Here is a 27,555-nt window from a genome sequence, read left to right as displayed (position 1 = left end):
AATTGTTAAGTCTGTCAATGCTCTGTGTTCCTAAGTGTTTACAAAAGGTGTCTCTTGGCAGAGATACTGTACAAGTGAAAACACCAAACCCAAGCAGAACTTGTAGTTCTGGAAGGTTTAGTTTAATTCCCCCAGCCTTCCTCCAGTACAAAAACCTAGGAGTTTAAGAATTTGGAAAATAAGACAGCCTTTCTGTTTTCTGTCCTCTTTCAGGGGCATGAGGAACTCTATAGGCTAGAAAGTAGAGGTGGGCTGAATGCCTTAATTGTTTTCTTTAAGGCATCACTAATATTTATATGTTATCCTTTGAAGATATTTAATAAAGAAATAATTCAGGAATGAGAATATTTTCCAGCTTTCTTTTCTGAAATTGTGATAAGTCCTCATTTTTGAAACAAAACAGACACACATAAGGATAAGACTTGTGTCTGCATGTCATGTGTGTTGTGCATTTGTGTGTGAGTGATATCTGGGGGAAACAGGATAGTAAGTGTGATCCACTAATTGTGAAGTATCGATAGCTTCATATTAGCTATAGGTTGGTTTAATGTCTAAAGCAATTAAAAAGATAAAATACAGCTTTGGACATAATAACTTGGCTTGGAAAGATGGGTAGTCAGAAGCCAATGAGATGCTGTTGTGGCAGTATGTAAGCCCTTCACTACTGAAGATGCCATTAAGAGACATACACAGGCTTTATAACATGCAAATTTAGCTGTTTGTACATTACTCCTGCAGTCTTTATTGTTACCTTATCTTTAGAGAAATTTTAATTTGATAGCATATCATTTTAAATGGCAAATTAAATTGTTTTTTATATGTTTGTTTCAGGGAGCTTTCTACAAGAGCATAAAACAAGACAAGATTGCACTCCACCTCACATAAGCATGGGTAGCCCCGTTAGACTCTTTAAAGTTTGCAAATAGTAAAATTATCTCTAAAATATAAAGTTAAATCATTCCTGTATATTCTGAAGACAATGTTTTGGGTGCTGGTAAGTAACATGAGTAATTGAACAAAAGTCAGTGTTAGTGATTTTCCTCCCCAAATCCACTGATGCATTTAATTTGCTGTATTTCACTTAGGTCAAGACTGGGTTCATAGCAAATGGATGGTCTCCTTTTTAAGGGACTGCTAGTAATATGAGTTTAGAGTCAGGCAAGCTTTTGTCAGGTCTGTGTTAAAGAGCTGGTTACTGCCTTTAATGGTGCACTAGGTTTGTGCAGAAAAGCTCTAAGACTTTGTGTTAGGTTTCTAGTTACAATGAAAACATTTACCTGACTTTAAAAGCACCTTAAGTGGGGAAGGCTCTTTTGGATTACAGTTTAAAGGGACACAGTCTGCTATGGCAGGGAAGCGTGGCAGCAGGAACCTGAGGCAGCTTTCTCCTGTTCACTCAGGGACCCAGGCAATGGGGTGGGATCACCCGTATTCAGGGTCGGTCTCTCCTCTCTCAGTTAAACCTTTTTGGAAATAGCCTCATAGTTATATCCATAAGTATATCCTGCTGTGATTCTAAATGCTGTCAAGTTGCCAGTTAATATTAATCACTACAGGCATCTATTTTTAAAACTTTGAAAGAATTAGAGATTTATTAACAAATCAAGGAAAAGAGGCTTCAGGTATTTTGTTGAAATTCCAAGTTCAGTGGTGGTTTTGACTTTTTTTTTTCCCCTGTAATGTGTGCTGATTCACAAACTGGAAAAAGGCACAGGGTAGACTTCTGGGCTGACTGAAGTTCTGGGAAGAATCTGGGAAATCGTTCAGACTTTTACCCTATGTTAACCTCTTGGAGCCTTGATGAGCTGAAAATATACTAAACACAAGGACTGTCACATTGTAGCATAGCCTTTAATCTGCTTTGATGTGGTCTGTTCCTTTTGTAGTGGTCTCTCCCCCCCAAAAGCAAGTATTTTGGGGAGAAAGATATCACTTTGAGCCTTGCATTATTTATATGATTTGTCTTATATGGTCTGGCATTCAGTCATCACAATCAAAAAAGAAAAAAATGAAAAAACAAAACATAACACAACAACCAGGAAACAGAAATAGGCATATAGACTCTTTGAGTATTGAGGCACTGAAGTATCAGAAATCAAATTTAAAATACATTATATATATGTTAACAAATTAATAATTACAGCAAATAATTAGAAATTATAAAAATTATTCTGAAATCTTATAACCTATATAAAATGGCTGAAATTAATAGCTGAACAGGTAGGGTTTATGGCCTCATGATGGTAACAAATTTCATGCTGTTACCACATTGACTCTATCCTTATTGAGACTTGGCTTCAGTTTAGCTATTAATTCATTCATCTAGTTATCTATTGTTCTGGTTAGTTTTTATGTTAAATCCACACAAGTAGAGGTACCTAAGAAGTCTCTCTTCTTCTGAGATGAAGTGCCTCAATCAGGCCTGCTTGTGGCCACATCTGTGAGGTATTGTCTTGACTGTTAATAGATGTGGATGGCCCAGCCCACTGTGGATAGTACCATACCTATGTAGGCAGTTCCTGGGCTAGCTGATCAAAGCAGACGGTGAATGCAGAGATGAACAATATTCCTCCATTTTTGCTAGTTCCTGATTGAGTTCCTGCTTTGACTTCCCTCAATGATGGTGGTGACCTGAAGATATGAGTCAAATAAACTCTGTACTCTCCAAGTTGCTTTTGGTTCTAGTGTTTCATCACAATAACAGAAAAGCAAAGGAGGATATCTGCGGTCAGGGTGGTGGAGTCACTGTTTTATCACATCGTGTAGATGTGAATGAATAATAGGTAGCAATTGATTTCATCCTTAATTCTCTCTTAGTGTTTTAGATAAGGCTTTTCTACTAGCCCCATGTTCTTTCAATTTTTGTTTATCTGGAAATGCCCTTATTTTCATTTTAAAGGACAGTTTTGCTGGGTCTGAAATGCTAATTGCCTTTCTTTTAGTCACTAGAATATAGTGAGTGTATGTTTTCTGGTTTCCATTAAACTTTTATTTTGTTTTTGTTATATGAGACAGGGTCTTACGGAGGCAAGGCTATCCCTGAATTCACTCTGTAGCTAAGGATTACTTTGAATTTCTGATCCTACATGCTTGCATTACAGGGGTTTGCCAGCATGCCAAGTTTAAGTGACTGGAGATCAAACCTAGAGCTTCGTGCTTTTGCATTCTAGTAATCTGTCAGCTGAGATACACCCCAGCTCTCGTTTATTCTTCATAAGGAACAAGATTACAATCTTACTGAATTCCCTTATATGTTGAGTCACTTTTTCTGTCTTCAAAGTTTTCTCGAGGTTTGTCTTTTGAATTTAATCCCATATTTATTCCTCTTGGAATTCCTTGTATATGTAGACTAATAGTTTATTTCAACTTCTGGAGTTTATTAGCTTTTGCCATTTCCAGCATTTTTCTGCACTTTTCTCTTCTTCCTTTTCATTCGGTATTCTCATTATGTGTGTTTGGTGTCTTACACTTCTCTGAAGCTATATTCATTTTTTAAAATTCTTTTTACTTGTCTTCAGATTGCATGATCTCCATTGATTGTAGAATCCTTGGCAGTACAAATGAACTATTGACACTTTGATGTGGACTTTTCATTTCAGTTTACAACCATACATTCTAGTTCCAGATTTCCCATTAAAAATGCAGTTAAGGTTTGAATTATAATGTTCTCCATGGGCTCAGTTATTTGAATCCTTGACCCCCTAGCTGGCAAGCCTGTTTGAGGCAGTTGTGGAACCTTTGGAGCAGGAGGCATGGTTGGTAGAAGTTGGGTTTTCAGGTCAGGCTGTGAGTGGTGCAACTTGGACTGCTCCTGGCTCAAGTTTTCTTGGCTTACTCTGCTGCCAAGATGTTGGTGTCTGCTACAAGCTGTCATCAACTCAGCCTGTCCTTGGGCCATGATGGACTGTCTTCTGGGAACTTTGAGCCCAAGGAAATCCTTTCCACCTTAAGTTGCTTCTTTTCAGCACTTGGTCACAGCAGCTTGAATAGTAATAATACAAGTGGCTTTTGCCTTTTTATGGCTTTACTTGATGAGGTTTCTTTTAGCTCTTTGAAGATAATAGCTAATGTGAAGTCTTTGATAAGTTCAACATCTGGACTCTTCCTCAAAGGCTATTTCTCTGCTCTTTTCACTTATATGCCACACTTTTATGTTTTTGCTGAATGTCATAATTTTTGATGAAATGGGATATGTTAGATAATATTTGTATTATGTACTTCTGATTCACTCACCATCCTTAAAAAACCAATTTAGTGAATTGGATGAAACACTTCATTTAAACCTTTTTTTTCTGGGCAGCATGCTATGTCCGATGTCACTTCTACATTGTGTGTACAGTTTTTATTATCTGAGGTGACTAAGGCTTTAGTTGGGATCTTTTGACACACTGTTTTCCTGATCTCCCCATCAATCTAGGACATCCAACTCTGTTGCTATGCTATCCACTATTAGCTTTCACCAAATTTAGCCTGGTTGGTCTTTCACAACCATGTATTGAAATATAATGCATTGCTCCATAATGGTGCATTGCATTGACAGTACAGGTTAGCTTACATTGAGTTCCTCATTTTCAATGTATGCTGTGAAGTAGGACCTAATGTCCTTCAGTTGTCTTATTTAATTTGTTCTAGACTTCTTTACGACTCCATCAATATTGGGGAGGTATGGCTGTATGCTTCTCATTGACGCCTGTGGTGGCCTGCTACTTTACACAGCAGTTTGTCCCACTCATTCAGAGGATCCCCAAACCAATCTGTTTACAGCAGAATAGTTTTTTTTTTTTTTTTAAGGTTTACTTATTTATTATGTATACAGTGTTCTGTCTGCATGTATGCCTGCAGGCCAGAAGAGACACGAGATCTCATTATAGATGGTTGTGAGCCATCCTGTGGTTGCTGGGGATTGAACTCAGGACCTCTGGAATGTGGAAGGGCAACCAGCACTCTGAGCCATTTCTTTAGCCCTGAAAACAGAGTAGTTTATACAATATACATGTTTTCTGTGTTAAAATTTTTTAGAATTGTTTTATTATTTTATGTATACAAGCGTTTTGCCTACAAGTATGTACGTGGACCATGTCTATGCCTAGTGCCCACAGAGGTCAGATCCCTGGTACTGGAGTTATAGACAGTTTTGGACTGTCAAGTGGGTGCTGGGATTCAAACCTCTGCAAGTGCAACAAGTGCTCTTGACCACCAACCTAATGTGATTAAATCCCTACCAAGCCACAGAAATAGCTTAATGATTATAGGAATTTATTGGGGGGTTAACTCATGATACAGCAAATTCACCATACAGGAAATAGGGATCTCGGAAAGGTGCCCTGATCTGCACCAGCATCCAAGACCACAAGGTAGCGAAGAGAGCGTGTGTATGTGCATCCCCGGTTTTAAGGGTCCCTGTCTGGGCCACGCCCACGGGCAGGTACCTAGGACCTACCTGCAGCCACACTAGGGGCGGTGCTTCAGGGCATGGCACAAACAGCCACCCACTACACCAACCCTTCTCTCCAGCCCTGAACTTTTTTTTTCTCAAAGTGTCAAGTTAAACATCAAGAGTTACATGGTTGAAATTCAGTCTAATGGAGTGTGAAAAAAATTAAGAAAATACAAATGTACTTTAAGATATGTGTGTAGGGTCAGAGTTTCCCTTGTGTGTTGCTGGGTCCTAGAAGTTGGCTATATGCCCCTTGTTTTTAAGCTAAACATTCTGAAGAGATATGTATTTAAAATCTGGATAATGAGCATCACAGTTAATGAAACAAGTTAATATTTCATTTCTTCACAGAGATGAACACATTTAATTAATTGAACATTATTTCCTGTACTTTGCTTAGGCTTGGTGTGATACTTCATTAAAAAGTACAAGTACTAACATATGTTCCCATAGGATGTGTGGAGAAACAATTATTTTTAATCACTAAGACTTAAGGGACCTAATATTTTGGATTAGTGTCATGTATGTGTTTCTCTACTTATTAGGAAGAAAATGATAAGAGTATATATGGTTAAAATTAATATGCTAGCAATGGAAAGTTACATAAAACTCTTTTGACATGGCACTAAAGTGGTCCTTGATGTCTTATTTTCTCCATAACTTGTTAAAAGTTTGAATCAGTTTTATGTGTGTTTTGCTTGAGGTAAGAATTTGCTCCCTGATTTTAAATGTGCATTCTCTTTGCCATTCCTGTACTTTGAAAGAAGCCTTCTGTATTATGGCCTCAGTGAGTGATGGCCTAATTTAGCTTCGTGGAGATATGTTTCAAAGCTGCAGACTTGCTTTGATTGATTTGAGTTCTTTTGTTCAAAGAAGCTTGTCTTAGTTCTTCTGACTGGACAATTGATGAGTTGTCCTTTCAGTACCAGTTCATAAAACACTGAAATTATCCTGAAATGAGTGAGTTCATCAAGACATGCAATAGCATGTCAGGCCAATTTGCAACAGAGGTGAGTGGGGCATGATTTAATTGAAAAATCTGAGAATTTCAGATGAAATCCTGTTAAGTCCATTAGTTATTTTGTCTATTCAGTGAAGGTCAGACTCTATAATATTGATGCTTAATGTGGGAAGAACTGCTCTAGATGTTTTTGTAACCCTTGGTGTTGTTAACATAATTACCAGACCAGGTCCTGCCGTCCTGCCTAGACTTCCAAGAAGCTTTAGAAGCTGATGCTGCAAAACCCTCTGAGGCAAACAGTGGGCATTCATCATGGGACAACATGGCGTCTCTTTGACTGCCATTAGCGCCAAAGAGGGAGTAAGAACATGACCTTTGCTTTACTTCTGCTTTCCAAAGCTCTCTATGACATTTAGGGATCTGATTTGTACCCCAGAAAGCCTAGCTCAGGAGAGTGCAGGGGAGTTTTTGTTAATAGGGTCATTATTAAGGATAATTTGTTGAATTTCTTTCAAATGGTAGTTAATTATATGAAATCTTATTTCCAGTGGCTTGTTGACCAATTTTTGCTTTGGGGCTACTGCTTTTATGTTTTAGAAGAACAAAGTTTTGAATGCCAATGCTTGAGATGCCGTTTTGTGTTAATGTGCTGTTCCCGTACATTCAAATACACACTACTTTTTTACTGCAGTGTGTTTCTAGAAACTGTGTTGTGGAACCAATTATTCTTGTGTGGTTGAAGAGATTTTATGAGAAATAGTGTCACTAACACGTGTTCTTACCAAAGATTTGTAACCAAATGATTAGTCTTTTTTTTTTTGGTTTTTCGAGACAGGGTTTCTCTGTGTAGCTTTGCGCCTTTCCTGGAACTCACTTGGTAGCCCAGGCTGGCCTCGAACTCACAGAGATCCACCTGGCTCTGCCTCCCGAGTGCTGGGATTAAAGGCGTGCACCACCACCGCCCGGCTAATTAGTCTTAAACTTAATAAAAATATACAAATTTTAATTCACTATATAATTAAAATGTGACAGTTATTCTTTATGGTCCATTAAATAACTACAAAATAATTATCTTTATAATTTTATAAAGTGCATTTTTATTGTAGTACATTTAATAGTGTGTGTATAAACATAAGGCCATAGCTATTGTATATTTGGTATATATATATATGTGTGTGTGTGTGTGTGTGTGTGTGTGTGTGTGTGTATGTGTGTGACTACACACACATCTGACAGGGCAGCTACTATAGACATTATAATGATAGTCACTTTCTTCCCTTGATATTTAGAAGGGCTTTTTCCCCCAGTTTTTTAAAATGTTATAAAACTGGAAAAATTGAACAAATTTAACAAGTGGCCTTTTCACTAGTTTTCAGTAGAAAACACAAAATTTACAAGTGATTATATTTTCATTTGGCTACACCTAGTTTTGGAATTATTTAACAAACATTGTGACATCATATTAGTTTGAATCCTTCAATCAACCCTTGTTTGGGTAGTGTTGGGGAGACCTTTCTTTTGGTCCCATCCACTTGTTTATCTTTTCTTTCTTCCCCATTGTCCTCCCAAGACTTTGCTCTGTCAACATCAAGGTTCATAGTGACAGAATCATGAAGAATGCTAAAAGAAAGCAGAGGTCCGGAGTCTAGACCCATGGTTCCTTTAGTGATGCTGGGAATCAAATTCTTACATTGGCTGAGCTCGACATTCTTTTTTCAGTTTCTGTCCCATGTCCCCATCCCTGCTTCTCTTCTTCTTCTTCTTTTTTTTTTTTTATTTATTTATTTTATTTTATTTTATTTTATTTTTATTTTTATTTTTTTTGGTTTTTCGAGACAGGGTTTCTCTGTGTAGCTTTGCGCCTTTCCTGGAGCTCACTTGGTAGCCCAGGCTGGCCTCGAACTCACAGAGATCCGCCTGGCTCTGCCTCCCGAGTGCTGGGATTAAAGGCGTGCGCCACCAACGCCCGGCGCTTCTCTTCTTTTAAGCAGTTTCATTAGCAATGTGACTTATCTCCTTTTGTTCACCTAGTTGGTACCTAAGGTGTTCAGGCATCTTTTGCAAGGACCACCATTGCTCATTAGGAAACATTGTATGATGATGTGAAGGCACTGGAGGATGGTGCACCAGGACATACTTGGTAGCTGGAATTGTGAGGAAAGTGAAATTTGAAACAGAGAAGGGTTGCTCATCTGTATCCCATGTATGAAAAGGAAATCAGCTCTCCATCTTCTCTACAAGGCTGTGTAGGTCTCTGGAACAGCAGAACATAGAACCATTCCGTCACATTTGTCTTTTTATCCTGGCAGCTTGCATATTCTTGAGCACAGTATATGTTTACTGCATCGAACAGAAATATGCAGAGGATTTTTCTTAGAAAAACTGACAGGTGTTCTTTTTCCTTTTTAAGTCTTGCATGCTACAGGTTGTTCTCACCTGTTATAAGCCAGCTTTATTGACTTGGCTGAAATTGAGTTGAATTGAAAAAAGAATTGGTTCTAAAAGTCCATTCCCACTTTAAATGGATAATGTTCAATTATTTTTAATGTTGTCATAATATTTTAATGTGTAGTATTAGCATAATGTCCTGTAGTGATTAATCTTCCTCAGTTACATGTCTGATCATGTTAATTCCTTGCTGGGAAGCCTTTGAAGTTCCAAGTGGATTTTGACATCCCTGCAGCCCAGTTTCTCACCCTAGTGTCCAGTCTTTCTTTAGCCTTTAGAACTGTCACTCTCTACCATCAACCACTAGGGACTCATGGTGGAGACTCTTGTTCGTGTTCATTTCCACGCTTTTAGTCAGATGCTTTCTTCCTCACAGTTCACACTGCCTGGTAGTCTTCTGTCTTTCTTCCCTTTTGAAGTCTTACTGAACAGAATCTGCTGACCGAAATCATGTCTCCACTCACCCACACCAGTGTGTCTTCCCTCCCAGGCAGCATTTCTTGTGCTGTACTTTCCTCTGGGCCTAGCACATAGTCTTCGGTCTTGACATTGTAGGTAGTAAGTGTTCACCTCTGGTATGCGTCTGTCTGTTTGTTTCTTTTTGAGACAGGGTCTTGCTACGTGTCATAGTTGACCTGGAATTCACTATGTACCCCCGGCTAACAGAACTTTTGTTAATCCTCCTACCTCAGCTTCCCAAGTATTGCGATTACATGCTTGAGCCAGCATGCCTAACAAGATAGGAAGGCTTTTCCCCCCTACTACTGGGGGTTGAACCCAGGGCCTTGCACATTGTAGGCAAGTGCTTTACCACTGGACTATAACCCTAGCTCCTGGTTTTTATTTAAACTCAGCTTAAGCCTTTTCCTGTAGTTCTTCTTTTCCGAGTTTCTATCAATTTCTAGAAATACCTGTGCAATGATGTTTATGTAATTCCTATTTCAGGATTCCTTTCTGTTTCTGGCCACTTATATAGCTATTAAAATTCTTTAGCCTATATTCAGGTAATTAATAGAGTGAAATATTAATTGATTTGTGAGGACTTATGACTAGTCCTTTCTGTGTCAAATACCTATTTTATCTTGTATTGATCACTCTGCTTCAACTTCCCCTCTCTAAAATATAGACATTGGACTATCTTTCTAATCACAATATGGCCTTTGGTTATATATAAAAAAATCTATTCATTCCTAAGTGTCTAAAATGTACTTGCCACTCACTCTTCATGTGCTTTCGAGATCTTGTGTGGGTAGTGGTTCCTCTGAGAAGTTGATATTCTTTGGCTCATTTTGTAATGGAATAGCTTTAGTTCAAAGAGAATAAGCTGCTCCTTTCAGGCCACAGAGTCCCAGAGTTTGGATTTGAAGTCAAGCTTGTGTGACTCTTATTACTATTACTATTTACTTTGCTTAGACTGTGTAAAAACTGTGGTTTATGTTGAATATCTGGGGGTTTTTGTTGTTGTTTGTTTTTGTGTTGAAGTTTTGAGTTTTGATATCTGATAGGTAAATGGTGCTTATGAGACCATCCCATAGTTAAATCCCATAGTTGGAGCTTCTAATGAGTTTTCCTAATTGATGACATTTTATCGGTATTGTTAATTCCCCTGCTACAGGGATTGTGCATTTCACATTTAACTCCACTGGGAGAGAGAACCGGATACTAACTCCTATTTTCCATGGGTTTTAGCCTCTCTTCCCCTTTCCTCTGCTGATTTTTCTTGGTATCCTTTCCTCTTACTAAATTTTATCGTAAGTCTGACTATAATGTGTTGAGTCCTCTATATTCTTTGAGATCTCACCAAATCTGAGGTCTATAACATAAGTACACATCAACATTTTCTCACCCTGGAAGAATGAGAATAGAAATGGAATTGAGTTATATAATGTTTCAGATTTAGTTGGAAGATCTAATAACATTTTGATAATGTATAAGAAAGAATTCTTAGTTAGATGTGTGTTTCTGTGTTTTTTTTTTGACTTTCTTCTTTGATGACATTTAAACAGGGAATAAATGCCATGAAGTGATATGCTATAGGGACTGAGATAATTCTATATCTTCTAAATATAGAGTTCTTCAGGATAGAAGTTGCTTCCAGGAAATAGCATTCCTGGCTTATTTGTATAGTAATAACGGGGTCTTCTAGAGGTCTCAGAAGAAGACAGATTAGTCATTGGTAAGGTTCAGAATTGTACAGGTAGATTGTTTTTGGTGGTGTCCTTCCATGACTGCCTCAATTTGGCCTATGAAGGAAGAGCTGGCCTGCATATTAAAAGTGGGTGAAAGATGTTAGGTATTAAATGAGATAGTTTGGAATGATCATTGTTTAAATTGGATGGTGGTGTGGAAAATTTTCTGACTGCTGATGAGTGGCTCTTGATTTGTGATTGAATTGACTGATACTCCTTCTTGTGTGACTTGTTTTTCTCCTTAAGAGATTCAGAGCTTGTGGTAGGGCTGAGGAAACTGCCTAGTTCACCCACAGCTGGTGGTTTTGTTGTTGAACAGTTTAGAAAGAGTTTGAGATGTCAGCAAGAAAATGACTAAAGTGAAAGAATATGGAAGTTAGCAACCCAGGTTTGAAAGCTCACAAAAAGGATGCCAAGGGAAAAGAGCTCTCCTAAATGATCAGGTTTAGCAACAGGAAGGGAGCTGAGGAACTGGGTAGATTGGTAGTTAGCATCTACCCAGGGATGAGGGGAGTGCAAGGAGGACCTTGCCTTAAAGAGGACAGTTCTACATGAGGATGGAACTGTGGGATTGATAACTAAAGGATTTAGTTATTGATAATTATTGGATTCAGGGACCTTTGAGGATAAGGTGGTTTAGCAAAAGTTGACAAACAGAGGCTCTGGAATCAGACTGTGTCCAGCATCTTTCCTTCACATACAGAGTGTATTATCTTGGACTGATTTTCAAGTGTAGCAAATCTTGGTTGCCTGCCACCAAAATGTGCAACATCATGGAAGCCTGACTACAGAATGTAGACCTGTAGACAGTTCTGCACCATCTTTTAGCTTTCACTGTTGTTGAATGTGAGTTTGAGGTTGGTTGTGAATACCTTCCCAACTAAATTGTCAGTTTCTTTGGTATTTACACTGTATCTAGGAGCCAGGTATGTGACACAGGGTAGTTACAATTGTGCTCCTTTTAAGTTATTTGTTGCCAAAAGAGACAAGAAGGAAACAACAAAGTTTACTTTTTTGTTGTTGTCATCAAATGTGGAATCGTTGTTGTTGCCCATTAATGAGGTTGATTTCTAGAATATTGGTAAAGCTTTTAGAAAAAGGGCAAATATTTGGTAAACCACAATCACTAGAGTTTTCTGATCTCAGCGTAGAATTTTCCATGCAAACAAGTGCACAGTTCTCAGTTTCCTGTTTGATTTGGGTGGACAAAGGAGTGACTCATGTCTTCCAGGCTGCCTTGAACTTGGTGAACTGAGCAGATGCAAACCCGTTGCTCTGAAAATGAACCTTGTTTTCAAGGAATGGTTATTTGTTTAAAAAAGAATTTTTGTTATAATGTCAAACTGACTTATTATTTATATTGAAAAAAGTTTTTTTTTCCCCTCACGTAATATATCCTGATTATGGTTCCCTTCTCTCTACTCCTCTCAGTTCCTCCTCAACTCCCCTCCCATCTGGATCTACCCCCTTTTTGTCTCTCATTAGAAAAGAAATAGGCTTCTAAGGGATGATAATAAAATAAAATATAGTAAGATAAAACAAAAACTAAAACATTGGAATAGGGTTAAAAACAAACAAACAAACAAACAAACAAACAAACAAACAAGGTAAAGAACCCAAGAGAAGGTACAAGAATTAGAGACCCATTTGTTTGCACACTCAACAACTCATAAAAACACTAAACTGGAAGCCGTAACATATCCATAAAGGACTTGGGACAGACCTGTGCAGGCCTTGTGCATGCTGTCTCAGTCTCCATGAATTCATAAGATCATTGCTCATGCTGATTTAAAGGGTTTTGTTTTCCTGATGTTCTACATCTCGTCCCGTTCTTATGCTCCTTCTGCCTCCTCTTCTGCAGAGTTCTGGAGCCCTGAGGGGTGGGATTTGATAGAGACATCCCATTTAGGGTTAAGTGTTCCAAGTCTCTAACCAGCATTATATCTGACTGTGGTCTCTGTATTTGTTCTCATCTGCTGCAGAAAGAAGCTTGTTTGATGATTGCTGAGTGAGGCACTGGTCTATGAGTATAGCAGAATGTCATTAGGAGTCATTTTATTGCTACATTTCTTCTTATTTATTATTATTATTATTTAGAACAGTAGTATTTGGTTTTACTCTAGGTCCCTGGGCTATCCAGTCTCAGGTTCTTGGTCAACCAAGCAGTATCAGATATGGATTACATCTTAAAGAGTGGGCCTTAAGACATATCAGAAATTGGTTGTTCCCACAAGCCTTGTGTCACTATTGCTCTAGTTTATCTTGCAGGCCAGACTCTATTGTAGATCAAAGGATTTGTGGTTAGATTGGTGTTTATGTTTCTCTTTTGTTAGCATGCAGTGCCGTCCTATACCAAACAAAGATGGTAGCAGGTAGGGGTGAAGGCTCTATGTAGGCACCAGCTCAACTTCTCCATGTTCAATGGGTTGTGTAGGTGTTGTCTTCAGCAATGGGGTATTCTTGTCAGTTTGTGGAGAGCAACCTGGAGTCTTGGCAACAGCCTAGGTTGTTTGGTGGTTCCCATGGGACCCCTTTGGCCAACAACTCAATTAGATTAACCTAATCCCAGTACTGGAAGCTTCATTTGGTAACAAGAGATGGCCAGTTGGATTCCTGTCCCCCCCCCCAACCCCCCCATTACTTGATGATTTCATTTAGATTACCTTCAACATGTTTATATTTTAGGAAGCTTCTAATGTATTATGTTTCCATAATATCCCTCAAATGGCCTTTAGGCATAGTTGTCTCTCCCTGTATTTCATCCTTTGTCCCTCTCTCTCCTCCCCCTCCCCATTTGATTCTCCTGTTCCAGCCTCCCCACCCCCATCTGTAACTATTCTTTCCCCTTTCCTAAGGAGATCTTCCTGTCCCCACTACTTCCTTACTCTATACCCAATCTTTGTAGTTCTGTGAATTGTAGCTTGATTATCATTAAATTAAGGGCGGATGATGCTTAGTTTTGAGCCACTGATCATGGTTAATGAAATTGAGGTTGAAAAATGCTGCTGTTGAGGCCAGAACTCTGTAAGTGCTTCTAGCCTGCCTATTTGTCAATGCCTCCAGGTACATAGATAGTGTTCATTGCTCCTCTGAATCACAGCATTATTCTAGCCTGTTGGATTCATTATTTTTTGGACCAATGACATTTTAGAGTTATTTGTTATTTCTAGGTGTAGGGAAATAATTGTCAGGAGGGATATCTCTTGTGAAACATTATGAATACTTAATTTCTGTACTTGTGACTTCCTTACAAAGTTTTGAGTGAAGTAACATTGTTTTAATTGTATAAAACCAATTATTCTCATTTTTACTTTCAATATTTAATTATTCTCATATTAAATATGAATTGTCCATCATGATTTAATGTAAACTTCAAATGTAAAAATTACCCACCCCACCCTTTTGGTAGAAATCTAGGTTTAAAGATACTTGCCTTGACTAAAGAAATGTCCTGAATAAGTTTATTTCCAAGTGTGTACTGCAGTAGTTCCTAACAGTATGAGAGAACTGTCTAGACTTATAATACACTGCTATGACTGGAAATAACTGTGACCCCGTCACAGGGAATCTTTGAAAGGAGCTGTTAAACATAGTGTAATCAACATGGTGCTTCCGTCATCATTGCTCATTTGATTGTTACTGATTTATTATTTTATCATAATAATTTTCATGTGCTGCCAGAAATTGAAACACTGCACAATTGCTTCTAAGTGTTTTCTAATAATCTGACACATTTTAAATCACTGACTTTGCTTCAGTTGAACAATGCAGTAGGTAGATTTTTACTAAAATAACACGTTTTTCTCAGTACTGCCTTCTAATTTTGTGACAATTAGAAAGATATAGTGTGAAAGATAGGTAATAATTTATCCCCAGTTAATTTGACTATTAAACATGCAGAAATGAAGCCTGCATTCTAGACTGATTGTGAATGAAATTGGGTGGTGATGGCTTTTGTCTCAGTGACAGTAGAGTGTCTTGTTTTGCATGGTACACACCCAACCTTGACAAGAATTTAATCTTAATATTCCATGTGGTTAATTCTAGACTCTAACACGTGACTTGGAGAACAGGGAAAAACAACAGTTGCAGATGTTGGATCAACTTAAGGAGATCCAGAATCACTTTGAGACCTGTGAGGCTGATCGTAAGCACAATGACCTCCAGATCTCAGAGCTGACTCGCCATGCAGAGGATGCGACCAAGCAGGCAGAACACTACCTTAGTGAGTTCCAGAGGTCGGAGGCCCTGCGAGAGGAGGCAGAGAAGAGGCGAGAAGACCTGAAAACGAAGGCCCAGGACTCCATCCGCCAGTGGAAGGTGAAGCATAAGAAGCTGGAGCGGGCATTGGAGAAACAAGCTGAAACCCTTGACCAGCTGACAGAAAAGAACAATCAGGTATAAGAGCCAGATTCCTAACCCTTTGTTCATCCATCCTTTGAATAAACACCCGAGGACCATGCTGTGTCTACAGCTATTGATACATCTCGGACAAAAATATTTGGTGCCTTTTCAGAATTGAGAAGGAATCTTCTACCTTCCATCTCAGTTTAGCTTGTGAATTCCCTAATTTGAATTATTTTTCAATATTCTAACTTTCCAGAGGAAAAGTCACTTAGTCTCCCTTAGCATTATGGCTCTCCCCCTACAGCATATGTTTTCCAGTCTCATTTGTTTGAGTATTTTGACTTAAGGCCAGGGTAGAAAGGAGAGGGTTAAGACTGTAGTAGTGACTAATGAGTTATTCTGGACATTGAGAGTGTCTTTGGCAGAGCAGTGCCAGCAGATCACAAGGCTCCGTTTTTATGCTCTCCTAACAGCAACAGAAATCCTTGTGCTAATCTTGGTATGTATCCACATTATCTTGTCTCTTGCACAATCAGTTACTTTAAATAGATTTAATGATCCTGTGTTGATTTTCAACTGTTTCTTTGGTTCAAACTAAACACAGATGTTAAAAAGAATAAAACGCAAAGTCATGATTGATGTTTGTCCTTGTTTGATCTAGGATTATCATATATACTTTGTTGTTTGTCAAGAACTTAAAATAGTCCGGAATAACCATTTGGTTAAGTGAACTCTCTTTGGAAATAATAACAATAACAGCAAAAAAGGAAAATTCAGGACAGTTATATTTATAGGATCCATTGACATTACTTATAATGGCAGATGCTTATTTTGGGTCAAATGTCATGACCATGATGCTTTACCGTTTAAATATGCATTTTCTCAGATTCAAGATCAGGGAAGCCTGCTCATTGTGGAGTGCTTTTTGTTTTAGCTCATCTGAAACACAGTGAGTGATGGGTTGCCAGGAGGTAAGGCAGCTTTTGGACTAATCTAAATTGATTGGATCCTAGAAAATTCCTTTACCTTGATTATCTTGTTGTTGGTCTGGCCTGGCAACTGGTTTTGAGACCATGCCTGTAAGGGAAGACAGCTGTTGATTGACTGGGAGCTATCTGTGGATCTTGCTTCATTAGAGGTAATTTAGAAGGGTCCATGTCACCAGGCAGTATCCCAATTTATGGTGCTGAGCACTTATTAGATTGAGTTTTCAGAATATTAAAATTATTAAAAAAATTTCCCAGAATCTTCCTGATAAAATTATTTTTTTTTCATTTATCATTACTGATGATAAGCAGAGTAGTTTTAAAATGATTGCTGCAGTTAGGGTAGGATTACAGTTATCACAGCAGGCATTGTAATTTATCCTTTAAAAACCTTAAAAATTAATGTGGCATGTCGCAGTTCGAGCAATGGTTAATCAAAGGAGAAAGGATTAGAAATGTTTCACAGAGGCTGCAAGTGTCCAGTAAATCTGTGATGTACAAATATGTGGTGAATAATTTTGGGAAATTATACAAGTATCCAGTAGCTAGTACATACTTGCTGTACAAGTATGAAAACCTGCAATTGGGTCTTAAAAGCCTATCTAAAAGCTGGGTACAGTGGTACACATCTGTGGTCCCAGGACTGAGAACAAGAGTCAGGTGCATCTGAGGGGCTTCCTGACAGGTGGTTAGTCAAAATATCAAGCTTTAGGTTCAATGAGAAACCTGCTTTAAATAATCAGGTGGAGAGTAAATAGAGGACGACATCCTAATGTTGGGCTGGGGTCATAGGTCTGTGGTACAGTACACACTTGTCATATTCAGTGCCCTGGGTTCAATTCCCAGTAAAACACACACACACACACACACACACACACACACACACACACACACACACACACAGAGAGAGAGAGAGAGAGAGAGAGAGAGAGAGAGAGAGAGAGAGAGAGAGAGAGAGAGAGAGCAGCTTAGTGAATATTGCCTATAAGGAATATTGGTGTGGGATGCCTTTCTGTATGCTGTGAATATGTGTTACTCTGATTGGTTGATAAATACAACTGTTTGGCCTATAGCAAGGCAGCTTAGAGGCAGGTGGGAAATCCAGGCAGAGAGACAGGAAGAGAAAGCAGAGGCAGAGAGACGCTAGCCTGCCACCCAAGGAACAACATGCCAGTAGGTATGCCACGGAACACGTGGCAAAACATAGATTAATAGAAATGGGTTAATTTAAGATATAAGAGCTAGCTAGCAAGAAGCTTGAGCCATAGGCCATCCAATTTGTAATTAATATAAGCCTTTGTGTGTTTACTTGGGTCTGAGTGGCTGAGGGACTGGACAAAACACAGGAAAACTTTCCAGCTACAGAGTATTTACTTAATATTTAATTTATAAGAAAAATCACAAAGACACCTTAAGGCATAACTAGTCCACTTTTTTGTTTGGGGCTAATTAGTTTCATAAATTTGGGTATACTTGAAAGTATATTTTAAAGGAAAAATATAACATCTTATGGTTTAAAGAATGAATGAATTATTTCTTAAATAACTTTGTAGCTTTGTTGATCCATTTTGTGTAGTTAAATGATACAGTTTTTTCTATTTGTAAAATGCTCTTATGCCTAGTCGGTTTCTCTTTGTAGCATAATTTATATTCTGCTTTAAGATTTGCCACATAAAAGTGTGTTAAAAGACTAAATGCTTCTTTTCTCTTCAAATTCCCCTGATTTCTATTCTTCTTATGTACATTTAGGGAATCTTGGTCATATGGCCCAAAAGTATTTTACTTACTAGGACATGTAATTTTAACCAAAAAATCATATAATCACAGAAAAATGGTATCAAAAAGAAATTAAGTCCAGGTAATTTCTTTCCCTTCAAGGAAGAGGACATAAGCAAGGCCCAGGTACCATGATGCACCTGAGTAGTGTGCAGATGGACAGACAGGGAGATTGCCGTGCTTGGCTGTTAGGACTGTTTAGTTTCTTGTTTTCTTTCTCAGTGCTGTTGGAAATGGTTGGTTTTCAGATGTGCTTTGAAAAGTAAAGAGGAAGAATTAGAAGTCTGAATTTGACCGTAGTGTGTGCGTTCCTAGTTTTCTCTCTACTAGAGTTAGTATGGCTAGTATTCTCTGCATTTCTTTCCTTTCTCCTGCTGAGTTGGCGGAATCTTCGGCCTGCTTGTGTTTTGAGCTGTTTGCTTGATCGTGTTTGACTTTAAGAATCTTCGCTTGCGATCTTTTCCGTCTATGAATTTCTCCCCTGCTGAGAGATGTTATATCCTGCGCCCTGAGATCTGAGCTATTTTAATAGTTTAAGGTAAAGAGGCTCATTGCTGATGTGTTCCACTTTTTGAGCCTATGAGATGCAGTTCAGGAAGTACTGGCATTTTCTGCATTTTTTTCAAAAGGAGAATAACATTGAAACCTCCCCCATGAACCTCTTAGTAAAATTAAAATGGTGATATGGACATTAGTGTGAGGCCTTGCAGGAGCTGCCCTTCTTTCTGCTCCTACCAAGGTTCTTTGTCATTCTTGTGCTTGCCTGTCTAGAACATTCTTTTCTCATTCTTACTCCTCACAGCTTGTCATCTGCTCCCCCCCCCCCCCGCCCCATTATTTTTCCAGTTCTCTCAAGGGGTTTGGCACCTGTCTCTTTTCTATTTCTTAAAAGTAATTCTTGTTGTCATCATTCAGAATTTGTCAGGATCTCTCTCATTCAAGTCTGTATCTCACTCTTCACTGTTGTCTTACTTCACAGTGATCTTCCAGTGGCTCTTCTTGAGCTACTGATTCATACATTTCAGATTATTCTTTGTCTATAATAGTTCTTCGTTCTTACCTTCAGTTCCAGAATCTCGATCTGGGATTTATCACTTCTTTTATTCACTTTTTTTAAAACCAACCACACCTAGCCCTTAGCCAGAAGCAAATATATGAATCTTACTTGGTTTTCAGTGTCTATATTACCGAAGAACATTCCGGACCTGACTAGTGTCCTGTTTCTCTCCAGCTTGAGCTGTCCATTCTCATGGGAATTGATAGGATTTTGGAATACTGGGAAGATGGTGAACCCTAGACAGCTGGAAAGAAGCAGAGCCTGGGATTCAAAGGAGTGTTACTAGATCATTGTATTTCTGGACCTGTTGCATTGTGAGAACAAGAAGGATTCTTGCTGTTTCAACCAATTTTAGGAGGAGAATGTTCTACCAGATAGTTTTGTCATGAGACTCCAGCCTTTATCTCTATCTGAGAGCCTCTTAACTCATGGCTTGGGTTAAGTCCACATACTTAAGCTGTCTCCTCTTCTAATATGGCCCTATTATCCTTACAGGGTATTTTCATCTTCCTTAGTAGCATAAATATAATGATTCCCTTAACAAGATGTTTGTCTTTAATTTATGGAACTGTATTTTGTGGTGGTATTGTGTTCCCCAAAATATTGTGTACTCTAATCAATTTATCTGGGGTCAGAGAACAGACAGCCACTAGATACAAAGGCTAGAAAATGGTGGCACTCACACCTTTAATCCTAGCATTCCAGAGATAGAAATCCCTCTGGATCTCTGTGAGTTCAAGGCCACATTGGAAATAGCCAAGCATGGTGACACAGCCTTTTATCCCAGAAAGCCAGCCTTTAATCCCAGGGAGTGGTGGTAGAAAGCAGAAAGATATATAAGGCGTGAGGACCAGAAACTAGAAGATTTTGGCTGGTTAAGCATTCAGGCTTTTGAGCAGTAATTCAGCTGAGACCCATTCCGGATGAGGACTCAGAGGCCTCCAGTCTGAGGAGACAAGACCAGCTGAGGATCCGGCGAGGTGAGATAGCTGTGGCTTGTTCTGTCTCTCTGATCTACCAGCATTGACCCCAATAACTCGCCTCAGGTTTGATTTTATTAATAAGAACTTTTAAGATTCCTGCTACATCATTTGTTATTACAACTTATATGAGGCTATTACCTGTTGTACCAGAAAGCCACAGACTGAGGGGAAACCATAGAATTTTATTGGGCTCACAGTTCTGGAGGCTGGGGAGTCCAAGAACATTGTTCTAGCCTTCAGAGAAAGCCATTGTGCTTAGTTAATTGTTTTTTCTTTGAAGATAAATGATTAAAAAATTTAAGTCCATGGTCCTATTTATGGCAGAACTGATAAGCAAAATTCAGTTTTTTTCAGGTCAAAGGTCACAGCTTAGTCACCCCTCCTTTTCTTTCTTTTTTCCTTTTATTCATTTCATTTATGTGTATATATGTATAGTGTGTTGAATACATTTTCCCTCATGGTCCCCTACCTTCTATTTCTTACCCCTCCCTGTTTGTTGTGGTCTCCTTTGTCCCTCTGGACAGTTTTACTCTTCACCTGTACATATGTATACATATGTGATTTTATGTAGCTTTGTAAAGTCTGTTTCAAATTGACCTTCCAGATTCTGAAAGGAACCTTAATATTTACCTTACTGCATCTCATAAGCATACGCAGCATTTTTCTCTGTTAAAAGTAAAAGTAAAAGTAAAAAACAAAAACTAAAACGACAAAAATCATAGCAAGGACGGTGTGTTGAGCTTGGGCAGCAAGCGTAAGCATCGCTCCTGGCCAGTGTGTGGCGGAAACAGCTTTGGCTCCACTGGCTGCTGTTGCCTTTTGAAATGAACGTGCTGAGATTCAGACACCAGGATGGTCGGTTCTTGGCCTCTGATAATGAGACACCAGGATGGTTGGTTCTTGGCCTCTGAGAATCAGACACCAGGATGGTCGGTTCTTAGTCTCTGATAATGAGACACCAGGATGGTTGGTTCTTGGCCTCTGATAATGAGACACCAGGATGGTTGGTTCTTTGCCTCTGTCGCCCAGTTTACACTTCCCCTCCAGGAGATATATTTCTCTTGAGATCCTTCCCATGCCTTGTGTCCATCTTTGTTGGCTCTCCTGGTTTCTTGTTGTTTGTTGCTGGGTTTCTTATCAGACATTGACATTATTTGATTAGTTTATCACAAGGGACACACATGTATCATAACATATTTGATGTTGTCTAGGTTCCTCATATTATTGTTTATCTCTTTTTATCTCTTCTTTTTGAGTGTCTCACTGGAATATTCATACTGTTATTTTAAGCAATGTTTTAATATTTCAGTATCTAGTAAGTCACAACAGAGGGTTTTTTCCCCCTCTTCATCCCTTTGCTTGATTTTTATCTTCCATTTAAGTAATTGTTGATCATTATGGATTCGTACATTTTGGTAATAGGTATTTGAAATACATGTCCATACCAGTGAGGTAGTATAATATGTGATTTTATGTAGCTATATAATAACTATATGCTTATTGCATTTCTAGCTTTAAAATATTTTTTCATTAAAAAAGGCTAAATATGATTTAGTGAAATTTTCTTCTTCTTATGGATTAGGTTTGATCTTGTTACTTGGAAGATCCGTGGTAAATTTTGCAGTAACCATCTTTTCATTTTGTATCCATGACCCACTAGCTTCTGAAAGAGAAAGATGAATTGAAAAGCCAGTTTTATGGAGCATTGCAACAGATTGAGAATCTCAGGAAGGAACTGAATGACGTCCTGACCAAGCGTGCTCTGCAGGAGGAGGAGCTTCACTGTAAGGACCAGAAACTCAGCGATGTTCAGTCTCACCAAGTTGAACTTGAGCTGGAGGTCAAGAATTCCCTCGACACCATCCATCGGCTGGAAAGTGAATTGAAAAGACAGAGTACGATGCAAAGCCAGATAAAAGCCGAGAAGATTCACCTGGAGGAAGAAATTGCAGAGCTGAAGATGAGCCAGGCCCAGGACAAAATCAAACTTCTGGAGATGCAGGAGTCCATCAAGGACTTGAGTGCCATCCGAGCAGATCTCGCTAATAAATTGGCCGAAGAAGAGAGAGCTAAGAAAGCTGTGTTCAAGGACCTTTCTGAACTGATGGCCCAGACCAAGTCCAAAGAGGAAGAAATGGCTACCATTATCACACAGTTAAACTTAGAACGAGACGTTCACCAGAGGGAGCTGGAAGATCTCACATCCTCACTGCACAGTGTGAAAACGAAGCACGAACAGAATATCCAGGAGCTGATGAAGCACTTTAAGAAAGAAAAGAGTGAAGCAGAGAATCATATCAGGACACTGAAGGTACCTGTGCTTAATTATCTTGATGATACTGACAGAATTTTTTTTCTGGTGCCTCATGAAGTTAATAAAGCATGAACTTTTAGAGATCATTCTGTATTCCCAAGCATTGCAGGGAAGATAAAACCAACAATAAAGAGGTTTATTCATGCCTGATTGGCCAGGTCGAAATGAGTTATAGCAGCCACCTGGGAGCGTCTATTTCAGAGCATAGGAGCCCTTTAAAGAGAACATTTAGCTATTTTGGGAGTTCAGGAAAGGTAGAGGTGGCAGTAAGTCCTGGACCTGAAATGTGCCCTCATTCAACATTTATGACCTCCTAAAATACAAAAGGCAAAGACTTGTCAAGGCCACAGAAGCTATAGCCACAGTCCTCATTTGTATGGTAACTAAAGCTACACAGCATGTAGGTTGTGAGACCCCAAAGGCCTCTGTGATTTCCTCTTTCTCTTTTCAATCAATGCTTCCTGGGTAAATTCCTGATTGAGATTTCTTGGATTTGTAGAAATGTTTTGAAAGCCTAATGTCATGGGCATTGTCGCCATGCGGGGCAGTCATTGATATCACATGGCTGTCAGGTGTGTTCACTTTATCCACCTTTCTACTTTTCTTTTCTTCTATCCTACATAAATGGTGAAGGTTCTATATTACATACTTATGTTTTTAATTTCCCTTAGTCAGAGTGAAACTCATGAGATTTGTTTCAGCTGTGGGATCAGAGCCTCAGATAGTTTCTGATACCTTGCACGTATTTGTTTAATGGGTGAACAAATGGATAAATTGTTGAAGTTTAGCAGTCATTTTCCTTCAGAAGTTTTTGCAATGCAACTACTACTGTAGAAGTACTTAAGATTAAGAGAACATGATATTGAGGTACCTGGTACCTATAGAACACTGTTCCATAGTTTTTTTCAGAGTTTTGTCTAGCCCTCTGGCAGTAGCCATCTGAGGACCATTAACTGACGTGGCAGATCAGAATGAAGGGTAGACAAATAGGTGAGGTTTCACTAATAGTCCTTGACACCATATTTTTAAGGTACACTATTGTCGCATGCCACTAAGAAAAAATATACTGTCTCCTACATGTGGAACTGTGACATGCTGTCACCTAAGCTAGCATCCCAAATGGGAGATGGAAAACTCTGAAAAATTTGTATTTTAATATTTAGTAAATTAGGTGCAATAGCCCTTTAGAAGGATGAGGACATGAATAAAACTGGAATTAGGGTTATGAAGAAGAGCTCAGATTACATGCTGGCTACTACAATAATACAGTTAGAAAGTATTTTTGAGCACTTTGTGTCAGTTACAGCTACAAGGACTATTAGCTATATAAGCTAATAGTTGAATACATCAACCCTGACAATAGTGTGCATTGCTTTCTCACTCACAAGGAAATTGAGACGTAAGTGTTAAGTAATAACATGCCTGGAGAATACTAGAGACATGATTTGAACCCATGTAGTCACCTGCTTGAGTTGTCACTTGGCTGTTCTGGGAACGATTTAGAACCAAAACCAACTGGGTAGTAAGTTTGGTGAGCAGGTGAATAATGTCACTATTTGTGAACTTAGAATGTTCAGACAGTACAGAAAATCTGGAGAGAAAAATGTCAAATCTAGTTTCTTACTATGGTGAGTTAGGTGGGAGGGTCTTACACTTAATTAGGAAAGTCTAGGTATAAAGCACTTGAGTACATACAGGGTCAGGAGGTGAGGGGAAATTGAAATTAGAACAAAAGTATGTAGGAAGCAGGAACTCATGAGCGTTAGGTTCTCTCGCAAGATTTGGGGCATTGTACAAAGCCAAAGAGGAGAACAACTCTTTAGAATGCCAGCATTTAAAGAAATAACTGAGAAAGAGGGTCTAGACAATAAGAATAAAAGACTACATGAGAGACAGAAATGTGCTCATTCTATTTCACAGCAAAGGCCCACAAGGAAATGTAAGGGTCCTGGGTCTAACAGTAGACAAAGCATCTCTTTCTCTGCAGGCTTTGGAAGACACTGTTGAGCATGTTCACTGACAGGGGAGGTCTGGAGGGGTCGCTGTAACTGGGAGAAGTAGAATTGAGCAGCGATAGGCAAACACAGATGGGGAGACTGGTATAGACCAGTGTAGGGGCTTGGGAGTAGAAGAATAGGCATTTCTGGTAAATGAAAGAGAGAGAGGCTGGAGCTAAAGGTCCATTTTTAGAGGTTTTTCATTCAGTCAGAACTTCATTGAGGGCAGATTTTTAGAGTTAAAGTCATCCACTGGGTTTCCATTGTGAATGTGGGTGAAGTATCTGAAATTGAATAAGTAATTCTGAGGTTAGCTTGGTGGGTGGACGTGTGGACAGTTATGGTACTATTATGAAGGGATTAATTCATCATATGTAAAAAATCTCCATAAAGAGGGTGATTGGTTCATGAGCTGTTGTGGAGGAATAGTGTAAACCTAACAGGAAAGCTGGCCTTTGCATGATGGTGATCATGAAATGTTTTGTCAGCAGTACGGGACAGTGCCTTGACGTCTGGGTCTTCCCAAGGAGCTTATAGTTTTGAGTGTCATTGAAAATGGAGTGTCCTTTCATTCTCATCACTTCTGCTTACCACTGTTAACTAGGCTGTGTGGTAAGCTTCATGTTACTTTTGGGGAACTTGTAATAATTTGTTCAGTTAGAGTAGGTTCTGGATCATCTTTACAGGAACAAAATCCCTCAAAGAAAACCAGGAAAACACATACAAACATTTGGAAGACATGAATAAATTCATTTAAGAAAGCTAAAAAAGCTCAGAAAAAGCAAACAGGTGAAGGAAATGAATAAAACTGTTCAAGACCTGAAGATGGAAATAGAAGCAGTAAAGAAAACACAAACTGAGGGAATCCTGGAAATGGAAAATCTAGGTGAGTCAACAAGAACTACAGATGCAACCATCACCAACAGAATACAAGAGATGGGAGAGAGAATCTTAGGCATAGAAGATATAATAGAAGAAATTGATACATCTGTCAAAGAAAGTGTTAAATTAAAAAAAAAAATTGCTGATGCAAAACATCCAGGAAATCTGGGACACTGAAAAGAACCAAACCTAAGAATAATAGGAATAGAAGAAGAAGAATCCCTCCTTATAGGCCTAGAAGATATTTTTTGACAAAATCATAGAAGAAAATTTTTGTAACCTAAAGAAGGATTTTATAGAACACCAAATAGATTGGACCAGAATAGAAACAAAGAGAGTAATACAAAGTGTTAATGAAACAAAAAGTTGGTTCTTTGAGAAAACAAGATAGACAAACTCTTATCCAAGCTAACTAGAAGGCAAAGAGAGAGAGAATATCCAAATTAAGAAAATCAGAAACAAAAAGGGGAATGCAACAGACACTGAGGGAAATGCAAACAATCATTAGGTCTTACTTCAAAATCTACTCCACAAAATTGGAAAATCCAAAAGAAATTGACAATTTTCATGATAGATATCACTTACCAAAGTTAAATCAAGATCAGATAAATAATTTAAATAGGCCTATAAACCCTAAGGAAATAGAAACAGTCTTTAGAAGTCTCCCAACCAAAAAAGACCAAGGCCAGAAGGTTTTAGTGCAGAATTATACCAGACTTTCAAAGAAGAGCTAACACCAATACTCCTCAAATTATTCCACTCAATAGAAACAGAAGGAACATTCCCAAACTCTTTTTATGAGGCTACAGTTACCCTGATACCTAAACCACACAAAGATTCAACAAAGAGAATTATAGACCAGTTTCCTTCATGAACATAGATGCAAAAATACTTCATAAAATACTTTCAAAGTGAGTCCAAGAACACATCAAGAAGATCATCCACCATGATCAAGTAGGCTTCATCCCAGAAATGCAGGGATGGTTGAATGTATGAGAATAAGTCAATATAATCCACCATATAAACAAACTTGAAGAAATCATGTGAATATCTCATTAGATGCTGAAAAAGCCTTTGACAAAATCCAACACCCCTTCATGATGAAAGTCTTGGAGAGATCAGGGATATAAGGGATGTACCTATATAGAATAAAGTCAATATATCTCAAGCTGATAGTCAACATCAAATTAAATGGAGAGAAAGCCAGGAACAAGACAAGGCTGTCTACTTTCTCCATATCTATGCAATATAATAATTGAAGTTCTAGTGAGCATAGTAAGACAACTGAAGGAATTGGGATCCAAATTGGAAAGAAAGATGTTGAAGTATTATTTGCAGAGCATATGATAGTATACATAAATGACCCCAAAAATTTTACCAGGGAATTCCTATAGCTAAGAAAAACTCCTTTAGTGAAGTGGCTAGATACAAGATTACCATCCCCCCCCCCCAAAAAAAAAAACCAAACCAAAACCAAAAACAGTAGCCCTTCTATACACAATTGACAAATAGACTGATAAAGAAAACAGGAAAACAACACTCTTCACCATAGCCACAAATACTGTATAATATCTTGGGTTCACTAACCAAGCAAGTGAAAAACTTGTCTTATTAGGAGCCATTGTGGACCAGGACATAAATACAGCTTATAGCAATTGATAATTCAGATGTTAACCCACTAGAGGAATGATTCTCAGAGGGGTACCCTGGCAAGCAAGGTTTGGAGGTCACTGACTGAATACAGTTGCTCCTATCTTTAATTTCTTGTGTAATAACAGCAATGATATCTCCCCATTACCATGCATTTTCATGAGATATGTATATGTAATCTCATGATTGCATCTCAATCTTATGAGCACATATATATCCATGGATGGTCAGGAAGATGACTTCTCTTTAGCTGTACAATTTTGATATATAGAAACTATACTAGGATATTCTTTGTAGCTAGAGCTATTGTTCCATGTTGGCTGTAGACACTTAATAGCCTGCTTTCTTCACACAACCAGATCTTTGTTCCATTCCCCAACATTAACTTAGAAGTCTTCCCCCTGCAATTATCTTTATGGCAGGACACTTGGTCAGAAAAAGTGTCTATACAAATAGATCACAACTGGAACTTTCATAAGGTCCTCCTAAGGACAGAATTACTACATGTCTTAGTTTGTTGATCTGTAG

The 27,555-nt window shown here is 38.5% G+C and overlaps 1 protein-coding gene across 14 annotated transcripts in view; it reads left to right on the top strand.

The window, feature by feature from the left end:
- Cep128 (centrosomal protein 128) overlaps positions 1–27,555 on the top strand; it is a 355,586-nt gene that overhangs the window by 97,455 nt on the left and 230,576 nt on the right. For all 14 annotated transcript variants that reach the window (XR_013044433.1, XR_013044434.1, XR_013044435.1 and 11 more), the window contains 2 exons: positions 15,083–15,433; positions 21,845–22,495. Coding sequence is in view for 10 of the 14 variants with exons in the window: in XM_016005823.3 (XP_015861309.1) it covers positions 15,083–15,433; positions 21,845–22,495 (1,002 nt within the window). In the remaining 4 variants the exon portion in view is untranslated. The remainder of the gene's footprint in view (positions 1–15,082; positions 15,434–21,844; positions 22,496–27,555) is intronic.

The sequence above is a fragment of the Peromyscus maniculatus genome, chromosome 14 (assembly GCF_049852395.1).
Source record: "Peromyscus maniculatus bairdii isolate BWxNUB_F1_BW_parent chromosome 14, HU_Pman_BW_mat_3.1, whole genome shotgun sequence".
Taxonomy (NCBI): domain Eukaryota; kingdom Metazoa; phylum Chordata; class Mammalia; order Rodentia; family Cricetidae; genus Peromyscus; species Peromyscus maniculatus.
Note: the sequence above shows the minus strand (reverse complement) of the source record. Positions and strands in the feature narration are given on the sequence as shown.